Here is a 13661-nt window from a genome sequence, read left to right on the forward strand (position 1 = left end):
CTGTAAAAGACATGTCGGAGATCCCAGTTAAGCATCCGCCGCATCAAAACAATGAATTCATCCAATTGTTTAAGAATTAACACTATATCAATTTCCTTCTCTAATTGGAGTAAATAGCCTTTATCTCGCGGTCAACTGTCTTTCCAAATAGTTGATCAGGAAAACCTAGGAACATTGACATGGTATTACAAATTCCCTGATTACGAAGGCCTTTATGTTTTTTTTTCATTTTTATTTCTTCTTTTCGCAAGAATTCCAATACTGGATCATCTCCTTTAATACTGATTACGTCTTTGAAACGATTGAATTTCACCGCAGATTGAAAACGACTAAAAGGCTCCCTAACGACGACTATTTATCGAGTATCATGAGGCATAGCTCTATTAAATCTGTCTTGTTGTAGATGATATGGGTACAGGATATATATCATATGTGTCATTGTTGTTGGCTAGTGGATGGAAGTAATCAGACGTTAATCCGGGTCCTCTAGCAAGGTTCACACTCGGCAATGCAAAGGTCAGATTGTGTTCATCACCGTAACGTAGAAATATATTCTGTACAGTGGTACTGGCCGATTTAGGGATCTTTATAAAGACAATATGATGGACTGGATTCCCAATCTGTTTATACAGTGTCTCATCTGAGAAGATTTTTATGCCGAGAAGGGCTCTGTTCTGCATTTCCTTCCTTTCCTTTTCAGTTGAGTTGACGTAACGTCCTACTGTAAGCAGCGTCAAAATAATGCAGCACCCATACATCATCCTGTAATATATATGTATTGATATAACAGACGATACCAAAATCATAATTCAAACTTTTCCAGAACAATAACTTTGCATATGACAGAGTAACACCGTTCTTTTTGATAGATATCCATTGTGGTGTCATTTTTGTTTTGAGCGAAACATCGTCGTGTTTTCTGAAAAGTATGATGTAACGATGCTACCGCAAAGACAAATACATGTATACTACTTTGTAATATGCCAGTGCAAAATGTAACTATGTAGGATCTGAAATTATTGTTCATGTCACACGAGACTTTATGAAACGAGTCTAAGAGGGGTTTTTTAGCGAGCTTTGGCAAAAGAGTTTCATAAAACCTCATATGAAATGAACACGATAAGATTTCTTTTGTTACATAACTATAACAATCTATAATTCTAAACATTTTAATGGCAAAATGTGTTGCAAAAATCAGACGAAGGCCGCCATTTTGTCACGACGTCCTCAAATCCTGACGTCACGTCATTGTCACAACGGATTTCCATCCAATGAGAAGTGCTCCAGATTATATTAATTACTATATAGTTACATATGCAAAATATATCACCAACGACGTGACTGTATGTCTGGGAGATTATGTGATAAATGTATGCACGACAACATCATATCATGCATGTGGTTGAATGCAATCAAATGTAAAGGGTACTTTCGACGACAAATGAAAGAGATTACTGGATATGACGCTGTTGGCATCTGCTTAAGAGAGGGGTCCCGAAGATTTAAAGATCTATATGGTTAACATTAAATCAATATATGTCCTGAACAACGTCATTTGACAACGTTACTTCTCGTACGCACTTGTTAGTATTTGGAATATAGAAGATCTGACATTTTTGATACTGTGAAACATATTCTTAGGTACGCTCGGCGAGCCTGTGCACATCAAAACAATGAAACCACTCCGCGACGAAAATTACAAAAAAAAAAACCCACCACAGACATTGAATTTGTACATACATATACACCATGGATGGAGTGTTTAAAGTGAACAGTCGGGCAAGGATGGCTAAAGTCGGTAAAAACGGTGTGAATGTATCCAGTATAATTTCTTATGAAATGGAAAAATAAAAATCTCTCGTCAAAATCTGTCTGCGTACGAAGAAATTAATTTAAAGTATGGGAATTCTAAAACGTCCTCCCGGCTCACTATGTCCGTGGTTACATTTCCACACAGCCTCGCTTTCAATGCTTTCAACTTTTCTTTACTTTAATGGTCAGAACTGGGAAACTAAGCAGAACTTGAACGTCGTATTAATATGTGAGAACTTTTGGAAGGCCAATGAAAAATTTAGACTACTTTCCTTTGCCCGACTATTCACTTTAAAGTGTTCAGATGGGATTCTATGATATTTGTATCGGTCTCCCGAAAATCACGAACAACGCTTTCTTCGCTGTCTTCCTCCGCGACAGACTTTTGGTGGATTTTGGATTGTGTGTGTTTACTTAAATTTTATGTAATTCATGCTCCTGATCGATTATTGTAATCAAATGTTAGAAAGGTACATGTAACTGGAAAAGAAAGTTCTTATAACGCTTATAAAGTTTTCTTTTGTGTTAGTTGCATTGACGAACTATATCTGATGATATTGCGCAGTAAGAATGATAGTTTTGAGGACGATCGCGAGTTTCCTCTTTTGTTCTGTCACTTGGAGTTGCGTCGTTTGTTTATCGACAACTGCGTTATATTAAAAGGGAAAAAGTACAAAATTTATCAACATAAACTTATAAAATATCATGATGATATAGATCTATATATGTACGAGCAACTTAAAGTGACAAATAAACTTATATTGCCGTGTAACGTACGGTAGCCTTATGAAGATTTGCTAAAGTCCTATGCATTGCATGAAGTTTTCGTGATGTTAGCGTTCTTATGAATTTGAAAGGAATTTGAGTGTTATAAGTAACCAAATAATGTACCATTTATTTTACAAAAGTACATGGCTTTGATTTATTATTAGTCAAAAGTCGGCAAAGCAAAACTCACGATAAAATGTTCTGCACGATAATATGTCGCCAACCAATTAACTGTTATGCTTACGAAGACTTGCTAAAGTCCTATACATTACATGTAAGTAAGTTTTCTTGATGTAAAGGAAATCCGAGTGATATATGTAATGAAATAATATACCTTTTATTTGGTAAAAGTTGGCCATGATTTATTAGTCAAAAGTCGTCAAAGCAACTCATGTTAGTTTTCTAAAAAGGAAACCAAAACATATCCAGAAATGGTAATATTTCTAATGTTATATTTTCCCAAAAATATTCTTAAAGATGCTCCACCGCTGACAAATGGTGTGTTTTCACTATCTAAAACAGGAGCAGACGATTTAGTAATTTTCTTCGGTTACAAATAATACTTACTTTACACCATTATCACCATTGAAAAGGTCCAGCTTCTAATTTTACTTCAAGTTAAACATATGAAAAATAATTATTTGCATCCCGAAAAAAATCCGTGGCACTATATCCTATATGGAATGAAGTACTGATTGCGCATGCACCAAAGGCAAAATAAATTATTTTATATTATTTTCTGTGTTAATTAGACATATATACACAAGATTAAACACCAATTATTGTTCAAATGATGAATATCATTTATGCTCTGTCGGCGGTGGAGCATCTTTAAATGTAAGGTGAATATTAAGATACGGATATATTAACTTATTGATGAAATTGATAATTTAGTAATTGATAAAGAATTAAAAAAAATGATACTCAGATTCTGAACGGTTTCATTAGTGTTGAAATTATTATTTCAGAAATAATTGAAATATAAAATTTATTTCAGTTATTTAAAAGAAAATGAGTTATTCAACTTATTGTTCTTGAAAAACTTAAATATCATAAAACAAATACGGTATACTGTTACTATATTTTGTTAAACTCCGTAATTCAACACTGCACACTTAGTATTCTAACTTAAATATCTAAATGAAAAAACAATTTCTTTATTCCTTTGTTTGAGTCCTTCATTCAAAGCATCTATGAGTGGCCTTGGCACTTTGATTTTTCGGAAGCCTTTGTTGAACAAAATTAAAACTTCAAAACCAGTGTTATGTAATCATAAACAGAATATGACGGGTAACGGATGACAGATTCTAATTACATTGAGGGTTATTTAATATTCTGATTGTGGTCCCTCAAAATAACCAACTTCCAAATGACACTGTTATTGGTCAGGCAGTTCACAGCACAGGTCAAAGTGGGTCATTGCGTGTCCCTGCTGATGTTACATCTAGTGGAATGCCTCAAAACTTTCAGCCTGACAGACTTCCTGCGTTTCAATCTAATGTTACAAACACTATGGGTACAACACCCACACGTGGGCCCATTATCCCAGCAGCAGCATCAGGAGGCCCATCTGGATCGACAACAGATCCAATAACATTTCTACCTGTACCAGGACTGGTACCAGCTACACAAAGGATGACGGGTCCAACAGCAGCAGTGCACACTGACCCTCCAAATGTGTCTGGACATTTGCCAGTACCCATGGCTGGCCACTTCAGTCTGGAAAACCCATTGGCGACAGCTGTGTCTAAATCTCACGTTAGTGAGGGTTCGAAATTTTTACATATAATAGTTGTTGTCTCGGACCCTCTGCTAGAATTTTACATATTGATCAAAAAATTGAAAATCAAGCAATCCTACTCCTGTATGCTGACGCAAAATTTGTTAGAGTTTTCGGTTCTTTATTCGAATAAAACCCCAGGGAAAATGACCTAGTTCACAAATCCAATTAACCCATGGAATCATCCAATTCGGCCCATTGTGTATACCCCAAACAAAAGGCTATAGTGCCATCATTAATCAATCGAGCGAATGGTTGTCAGCGCTTGATATTCATATTTTGGTGTACAATAATAATGTACAAAAATCATCCAAACAAGGCATAGCAATCATTAATGAAGTAACGCTTACCATAGTGCAAACTCTAAACAGTTAGGTGGGGGTCTTCACGGCCTGCGTTGTTCTATGATACGGAAATTAACCGGAGGATGGCACCAGCTGTTTCCCCTTATGTCTTGGGGGGAAATGCACTCTGAGTTTTATTTAGAAGCGACAGCCATTGGGTTGAAACAAGCCACTCGTTCCGCCCCAGTTCAGCAGCCCTTTCTTGCAAAGGGCCACAATTTCCCAAAAGGCACTTGTTGGGCATTCAACAAATCTGGAAATTGTAGGAGAGGCCCTCGATGCAAATTCCCACACGTTTGTTCCAATTGCGGAGGAGGGCATTCTTTTAAACAATGCAAGGTCCCCTCCTCCAGTGACACTGACACCTCCAAGGGTAGTACCGGACAGTCCGGTAGAAACGGACAGTCGCATTCCAACCCCAATATTAGGCCACAAAACAAACCCCCAAACAAACAGTAACCTTCCTACTCCCATTAATGTGCCAACATTTTTAGAGTCTTTAACAGGTTACTCAGACAATGAATTTCATTTTCTGCGGGTAGGTTTTACTGAAGGTTTTTCATTACAATATCAAGGTCCTCGCGAATATAGGTTTTCTAAAAATCTGAAATCTGCATTAGATAACATCGCAGTTTTGAAACAAAAAATTGAATGTGAACTTTCCCTTGGTCGCGTTCAAGGCCCATTCGAATTACCTCCCTTTCCAAACCTTCAGATCTCCCCATTAGGCTTGGTACCAAAAAGGGAACCCAACGAATACAGGGTTATCCACCATTTGTCATACCCTCTTGGATCATCAATCAATGACGGTATTGATCCTGAAGATGCTACTGTGTCTTATCAATCAATTGATGATGCTATGTCCCTCATCAAGCGCTTTGGTAGTGGGGCTTTGATGGCTAAATCTGATATTGAGTCAGCTTTCCGGCTTATCCCTATTCATCCTAATGACTATGAGCTTTTAGGATTCCAGATTGAGGGCAAATTTTATTTTGATAGAGTGTTACCTATGGGATGTTCTATATCATGTCGCCTGTTTGAAACTTTTAGTTCAGCCATACATTGGGTAATGGAAAACAAGTATCATGTTGCGGGTATGGTTCATATTTTAGATGACTTTTTGTTCGTAGGGCCGCCAGCAGACAACAAGTGCATGGATGATCTCACAAATTTTTTACAATTTTGTCATTGCACTAGTATCCCTATAAAACAGAGTAAAACAGTGCATCCCTGTACCCGTTTGACTTTTTTAGGCATAGAGTTAGACAGCGTAACGATGGAAGCTAGGCTTCCTATGGACAAGGTCCTTAAAGCTCGCCAGTTGTTACACCAATTCTCGAGTCGTAAGAAGGTTACATTAAGAGAATTACAGTCACTGATAGGAGTGTTAAACTTTGCATGCAAAGTGGTATCCCCAGGTCGTACTTTTTTAAGACGTTTGATTAACCTGACTCGAGGTCTACAGAGACCTCATCATCGTATCCGTTTGTCTCACGAGGCAAAAGCGGATATTACCGCATGGAAAATTTTTATTGAATCTTTCAATGGTATTTCTTTACTTTTGCCTGACCAATGGGTCACTGCGGCCCACTTTCACTTTTATACCGATGCCAGCAATCAGGGGTTTGGAGCTACTTTCCAATTACACTGGTTTTTTGGAGTCTGGCCTGATTCCTTTACTTCTTATCATATTACAGTAAAGGAGTTTTTTGCTATTGTATTGGCCCTAGAAATTTGGGGTCCTGCTCTACGCAACAAATGTGTGGTATTACATTGTGACAACATGGCAGTCGTTGATATAATCAACAAGCAAACCAGTAAAGATTCTACTTTGATGGTCTTAGTTCGTCGCTTTGTTTTAATGTCATTACGTTTGAATATTCTGTTTTCTGCAGAACACATCCCAGGTAAAGACAATATTCTAGCTGACCATCTGTCTCGTTTACAGGTGGAATTGTTCCGGCAGGTGGCTCCTCACATGGACCAACATCCCACACCAATTCCGGATCACCTCCTGACCATTTGAGCAGGAGGCTAGCAAGCTTGTTGTCATCTTCAACATCCCTGCAAACTAGGAAAACATACGGTAGAGCCTACCAGTTGTTTCAAAAGTTCCTTATTGACAACAATCATAATGCTACTATCATACCCTCAAATGTTGGTATGTTGGCTTATTTTATTGCCCATTTGTGTGAAATTGGGTTGGCTTCATCCACAATTTCTACCTATATAGCAGCTATTGGTTTTTTGAATAAGATGTCTGGTCACTCTGACCCTACCCAGTCATTCATTATTAAAAAGTTGCTCACCGGGGTACAAAGGGTGTCATCACGTGCTGACAGTCGCTTACCTATAACACCAAGTATATTAGAAAAATTAGTGTCATCACTTCCACATGTATGTCAGACCCATTACCAGATGTCCCTCCTTAGAGCTATGTATCTCTTGGCATTTCATGCTTTACTAAGAGTAGGGGAAATGGCCGTCAATAAATCAGCATCTCATGTACTTCAATTACAAGATGCTCAGCTGTCCCTCAAACCCAATGGCTGTCCTTCTGCTCTTGAAATCACATTTCGATCATTTAAGGGTCATTATAACATTCGGCCCATTACCTTGTTGTTTCAAAGCAAACCGCATACAGCTGCCACTTGCCCAGTCGTTGCCCTCCATGAATTTTTACAATTAAGAGGTCATGACGCTGGCCCTTTATTTTGCTTTCCAAACAATGTCCCGGTTACCTATTCATATTTTACCAGCTGTTTACAAAGCTCTCTGGCATGGGCCGGGTTGTCTCATCTTCCTTATTCCAGTCATAGTTTCAGAATTGGTGCAGCGAGCTATGCAGCTGCTTCAGGTTTGTCTGATGAGGAAATACAACAAATGGGCAGGTGGCATTCTTTAGCTTTTAAGCGTTACATCAGAATGCCAACTTTTTATGATGTTTGAATGTACCTTTGACTAAGCTTCTGGGCATTGGGTCGGGAAGCTTGGTTTTTGTTGTTTTTTTATGATCATTAAGATTGGTATATATGTATATATATATATGTATTTACTTAACAATTCAGTTAAGAATCTTTTGAGCTTCTGGGCATAGGGTCGAGGAGTTTCATTTGGTTTTATAGATAGTATAACTATTTTTTTTGTAACCATGGACAGGTTTATGCTATTCCTTCTAGGCATTTGAGCCGAGAAGGATAATTTGGCGTTATGGGAACAGTGTTAATTTACTTAAGGTATGAGGACTGTTTGTCTCCTTACATATGTTGCATTGTACAACAATCACTTAACATGGTTTTCCTTCTGGGCATTGGGTCGAGTAGGATACCTCGTCTGTATGTAATCAGTATTGTTTTATTTTTTATATGATGTTTGTGTTTTCAACCTATTATGACTTCCTAATACCTCATTCTGGCATGTACGTGGTCATAAGTTTTTGGATATTTATATATATATGTTCATGAATATGGCTTGTAAACAGGATATGAGACTGGGCATTTACTCAGAATCTCATATTTTTGTACATTATGTGCTTGTGCATCGGCAGTGTCAACAGTTTTATTACTGTCTCATGTTTTTGCAAACTGATTTTGATAGGCAATTTTTGTCGTTTCATTTCTAATAGGTTTTATATCTTCAGACATATCCAATCTGTAAGATTTGTTTTAACGTTATATTCAGTTCTCATTTAATACTAGCTGGTTCATTTACATGTTTACTATTTTGTTTCCTATATCCCAGTTGTTATCCATTTTTAGGAAACTCCATGGCTTCGGATGGGGGATGTTTTCCGCATACACTTAAGTGTATGCGGAAAACATTGTGGCGGATTTGACCCCCATCTAAGACTTTTTTGGTATAAATATAACAAATATTATATTTTGTTACAACCGTCGTTTAATATAATAAACGGCCATTTTCAACTCAAATGGAATGTCTTTGTTGTTACTTAAGTAGTACCAAGTCTTACAAGCTTTGCCATGGAGTTTGCCCTGTATAAATGCAAATTAAAACTTGTTTTAATGTAATTTATGCAGGCAGACTATGTTTTATTCCTGTATCTGTTAGATTGATCTATGTATATAGATGTATGAAGAGGCTGGTAGGGATAAGTGATGCGGTCAGTATAATCTCGTAGCGCATGATGCGGTCAGTCTAATCTCGTGGCGCATTAATTTAGGCTATTTTTAGACCACTATAAATACCAATTACGCAGCTTAATTCAAGCAGAAGCTGAGGACGACAATCATGGATCAACAAGGTTCGTACGGTCAAGGTCAATTGTTTTTAATTGTGCTTTTGCATCAATTATTTAATTTAAATTTACAGTTTTAAGCATTACCCACCACCTTCCCCTTTACAGCCTGTGTTCCATAGTCTGGTCTGTAAAATGGTGTTGTCCGCGAAGTTTTCAATACCAGGTACGATGACATGTCAACAGTGTCGACGTTTTATTTCATTCTGTGAATGTATTTTTTTATAAATCTTTAAGTATTATCAAAATCTTCAAGACTTAATGTACGTTATTTGAGACATACTCATGTTGTGTCTCCAGGGCAAATGTCTACTTGTCAGCGACATAACAGTCTGGTGTATAGATGGGTTCCTTGTTAATATATAAATTTTATCAGTGGCGTAGGAAGATGAAACGTAATGGGGGGCAAAGGTTCTCAATATTTTGTAACACTCCCCCCCCCCCGTCGCCGGACCTACAGGAGGACATTAATTCAACTCCCAACCATATATGCTTATGTACATTTTTCATAAATCATTAGATTTAATCCTTGTACACATTTATAGACAGTGGGTGCGCTATAAGGAAATTAACGAATATGCAATTTGGCCAAATTGTGTGTAAGCGTTGAAGCGATTTTGGTGTTTTAGGGGTCTGAGGGTGATCCCTAGGAAACAATATTGTAATTTAGAATGGCTGAGATGAGTTTTACAATGTATTTTGATGATTTTGCGAACGCCCGAAAGCACGAGATTTTGGTGTTTGGGGGGTCCGGGTGTCTCCCCTGAAAAAAAATACGATTTAGAATGGCTTAGATGGGTTTTACGATGCATTTTGATGAATTTGCGAGCGCCCAAAGGCGCGAGAATTTGGTGTTAGAAGGATCCGGGGGTCTCCCCCGGGAAAAAATTACGATTTAGAATGGCTGAGATGAGTTTTACGATGTATTTTAATAATTTTAAAGCGTTCTTAACATGGTAATTTTTCGATTTAAAGCTACATGCATTAAGAAATGAACCAACAACCAACTTCAAGCCATACTCCATCATCATAAATCATTATCAAATTTTAAAATATTATAAACAGCGTCATATCCAGTGATCTCTTTCGATTTCATTTGCTGTCGAAAGTACCCTTTACATTTGATTGCAGTCAACCACATATATGATATGATGTCATATAATCTCCCAGACACCAGTCACGTCGTCGGTGATATATTTTGCATATGTAACAATAGTAATTAATATAATCTGAAGCGCTTCTCAATGGATGGAAATCCCTTGTGACAATGACGTGACGTCAGAATTGTAGGACGTCGTGACAAAATGGCGGCCTTCGACTGATTTTTGCAACACATTTTGCCATTAAAATTCTTAGAAATATATCTTATTGTGTTCATTTCATATGAGGTTTTATGAAACTCTGTTGCCAAAGCTCGCTAAAAAAACCATCTTAGACTCGTTTCATAAAGTCTCGTGTGACATGAACAATCATTTCAGATCCTATATAGTTATAATATTTTTTCCACTGGCATATTACAAAGTAATATACATGTATTTGTCTTTGCGGTAGCATCGTTACGTCATACTTTTCAGAGAACACGACGATGTTTCACTCACACAAAAAAATGACGCCACAATGGATATCTACCAAAAAGAACGGTGTTACTCTGTAATATGCAAAGTTATTGTTCTGGAAAAGTTTGAATTATGATTTTGGTATCGTCTGTTATATCAATATACATATATATTACAGGATGATGTATGGGTGCTGCATTATTTTGACGCTGCTTACAGTAGGACGTTACGTCAACTCAACTGAAAAGGAAAGGAAGGAAATGCAGAACAGAGCCCTTCTCGGCATAAAAGTCTTCTCAGATGAGACGCAGTATAAACAGATTGGGAATCCAGTCCATCATATTGCCTTTATAAAGGTCCCTAAATCGGCCAGTACCACTGTACAGAATATATTTCTACGTTACGGTGATGAACACAATCTGACCTTTGCATTGCCGAGTGTGAATCTTGCTGGAGGACCCAGATTAACGTCTAAATACTTCTATCCACCAGCCAACAATAATACCTATGATATATCCTGTACCCATATCATCTACAACACAACAGATTTTAATAGAGCTATGCCTCACGATACTCGATATATAGTCGTCGTTAGGGAGCCTTTTAGTCGTTTTCAATCTGCGGTGAAATTCAGTCGTTACAAAGACGTGATCAGTATCGAAGGAGATGATCCAGTGTTGGAATTCTTGCGAAAAGAAGAAATACAAATGAAAAAACCTAAAGGCCTTCGTAATAAGGGAATTTGTAATCCCATGTCAATGTTCCTAGGTTTTCCTGATCAATTATTTGGAAAGACAGTTGACCGCGAGATAAAGGCCTATTTACTCCAATTAGAGAAGGAAATTGATATAGTGTTAATTCTTGAACAATTGGATGAATCCATTGTTTTGATGCGGCGGATGCTTAACTGGGATCTCCGACATGTCCTTTACAGTAAGCTCCGCGTTAACAAACAAACAGATCCTCGGTTAAAGTTTGGAGAAGCCGAGCGTAAACTTTACAAAGACTGTGGACATCCGGATTATCAGGTATATGCATTTTTTGCTCAAAAATTGAAGGAAATGATACGAAAACAGCCCCCAGACTTTTACGACGAATTGGCTTACTTTAGAAAAACAAGGCAAAAGTTTGACAGCTTCTGTTCAACAGTATTGTCGGATGACTTTTACAAGGAAATGACCTTTGAAGGAAGTATGTGGAACAAACCATTCGTTGTCAAAAAAGAACATTGCGAAAAACTGCATGCTCATGATGTTAATTATCTAGAAATGTTGAAAAGGAAACAAGGATATAAACAATGATTTCAATGATTCTGTATTCGCATATTACAGCTCTGCCCTTGCGGGTAGGTATTGATTGTGACATCATGTGTTTGTGAGCAAAACGACATATTTTCAAGGAAAATGACGTGATTTTCAAACACAAAATAATGATGTCACAATGAATACCTGTCCGCAAGGGAGATAACTTTGAAATATGCAAATACGGAATAAAGTGCAAGAGAATAATCGCAAAGGATAAAGGTTGTAAACCTGGCGAATACTAGCCGCAATATAGCGCAAAGAGTATTAACACCGAAATGTCGGTCGAATAACTGCCATAAAGACACTAGCTACTAAGTTTCCAAAAATTAATAATTTATTTGTATCTTTACTATATCAAGAAAATGAAATAAAAAGAGGCATTCTTTGCAAAGATCATAGACGTGATTACTTTTCTACTATGCTTTACTAGAGCATAGATAAATAAATGTTTTACATGTACCGTGTAGATATCCAATATCTTTACTATTTTTTGTAATGACATGCTATACTAATAATATATGAAACATTTACATAAAGTATAAATGATGACAATTGTTATACGATGGATACAATATTTCACTCTATCAGTTTACTATGCTATACTATACAAATTGATATTCTATATGTTGGTATCATCACATGCCAGTTAACTACATTTTAATAATATTTTATTAAAGCTGTATACTATCATTTCCCCTCTCTCTAATCGGCGTCTTTATACTATAGGTCGCAACAAGACAAAAGAACGTGATTTCCTAGATGAAATGACCAATGCCAAAGGTCGCCAACTGGTAGATTAATGTATCTCTTCAAGGCTACGGATATGAAATGGGAGGTTTTTGGGTGATTTATTATACTTGTATAAAGCACAATGGTTGTGGTGTTGTTGGTTATGTTTTAATTAGTACAAGCAGGGTACAAGCCTGCTTTCCTCAGTTATTTTGTCGTAGAAGAACAAACTTACTTATCGGATCATAACTAAACAATTACGTTTTTGGATTGTAAAATGTCAAATAATCCTGCGAATTTCTCTTTGCAAAACTCATTGGGTGATATATTTAAATGGAAAGCTCATTGAAATTTTGGGAGATGTAAAAATTAGAGACGATATAGTGGAACTCCACACTATGTATATTCCTTATACTGTGGAAGGAATTGAGAATGCGACTTCTCTAATTTCAAACATGTATATTTACACTTGCTAGGCATGTTCACTATACGCAAATACTAGCCGATTTTGTTTACCATAACTGCATGGTAACATTGAACTTTGAACTTGCGTATGAAAATGTTCTATGCAACGTAAAGGGGTTACTTTTTTAAAAAAGAAACACGTGGCTTTGTTTACATTTTGACGCAATAAACAATACTGTTATGTATGACACTAAATACTAATTTATGTGTCTTAAACATAAATGGTTTTAGCGGTAATCGTTATTATTATTTTATATATATAACAAGGGAGACTACTCGTGATGTTTTAGCCAGGATGACAAACCCCAACGGGGTTGTCGTTCTTGGCTTAGCATTGCGCATGCGCCAGTTAGAAGAAAAAATTTTCACTGGGCGCCATTAATTTTCACTCGTGGGTCAGTGCGGAATTGTAGAAAACCGCCACCCACCCCTTCCTCCTTTTTCTATGTCAATACCAGGGAGCTGCAATGATGGGGGCATAGGCATAATTCGACCCCCATCTTTGTAGCCCTGGGTATATTTTTTGAGATGTATCTGATTGAATAGTTTAAGTACAAGTTTGTATTGTACTTTAATGGATATGATAGTTTTTATTGTAATTTTTTCTCGTCATTTGTTAAATTAATAAATGGCATATTTCAATTTCAA

The 13661-nt window shown here is 36.9% G+C and overlaps 2 protein-coding genes across 2 annotated transcripts; both read left to right on the top strand.

Moving 5' to 3' along the window:
• Positions 1-4092: 4092 nt before the first annotated feature.
• On the top strand, positions 4093-13661 carry LOC138329750 (uncharacterized). Its single transcript, XM_069277038.1, has 3 exons — positions 4093-4338; positions 4868-6790; positions 10694-13661. Exons 1-2 carry the CDS (start codon positions 4093-4095, stop codon positions 6728-6730), a joined length of 2109 nt encoding a protein of 702 aa, XP_069133139.1. The 3' UTR covers positions 6731-6790; positions 10694-13661.
• Positions 10695-11816, top strand: LOC138329751 (galactose-3-O-sulfotransferase 2-like). The gene has a single exon (XM_069277040.1). The coding sequence runs from the start codon at positions 10695-10697 to the stop codon at positions 11814-11816; it is 1122 nt and encodes a 373-aa protein (XP_069133141.1).

Source organism: Argopecten irradians, chromosome 8 (assembly GCF_041381155.1).
Source record: "Argopecten irradians isolate NY chromosome 8, Ai_NY, whole genome shotgun sequence".
Lineage (NCBI taxonomy): Eukaryota > Metazoa > Mollusca > Bivalvia > Pectinida > Pectinidae > Argopecten > Argopecten irradians.

Excerpts from the sequence above, each read along its gene's own strand:
- LOC138329750 (XM_069277038.1), top strand. The coding sequence starts at position 4,093 with ATGGGTACAACACCCACACGTGGGCCCATTATCCCAGCAGCAGCATCA. Across the intron at positions 4,339-4,867 it reads CAGCTGTGTCTAAATCTCAC|AACAAGCCACTCGTTCCGCC; the intron begins GTTAGTGAGGGT and ends CCATTGGGTTGA.
- LOC138329751 (XM_069277040.1), top strand. The coding sequence starts at position 10,695 with ATGATGTATGGGTGCTGCATTATTTTGACGCTGCTTACAGTAGGACGT.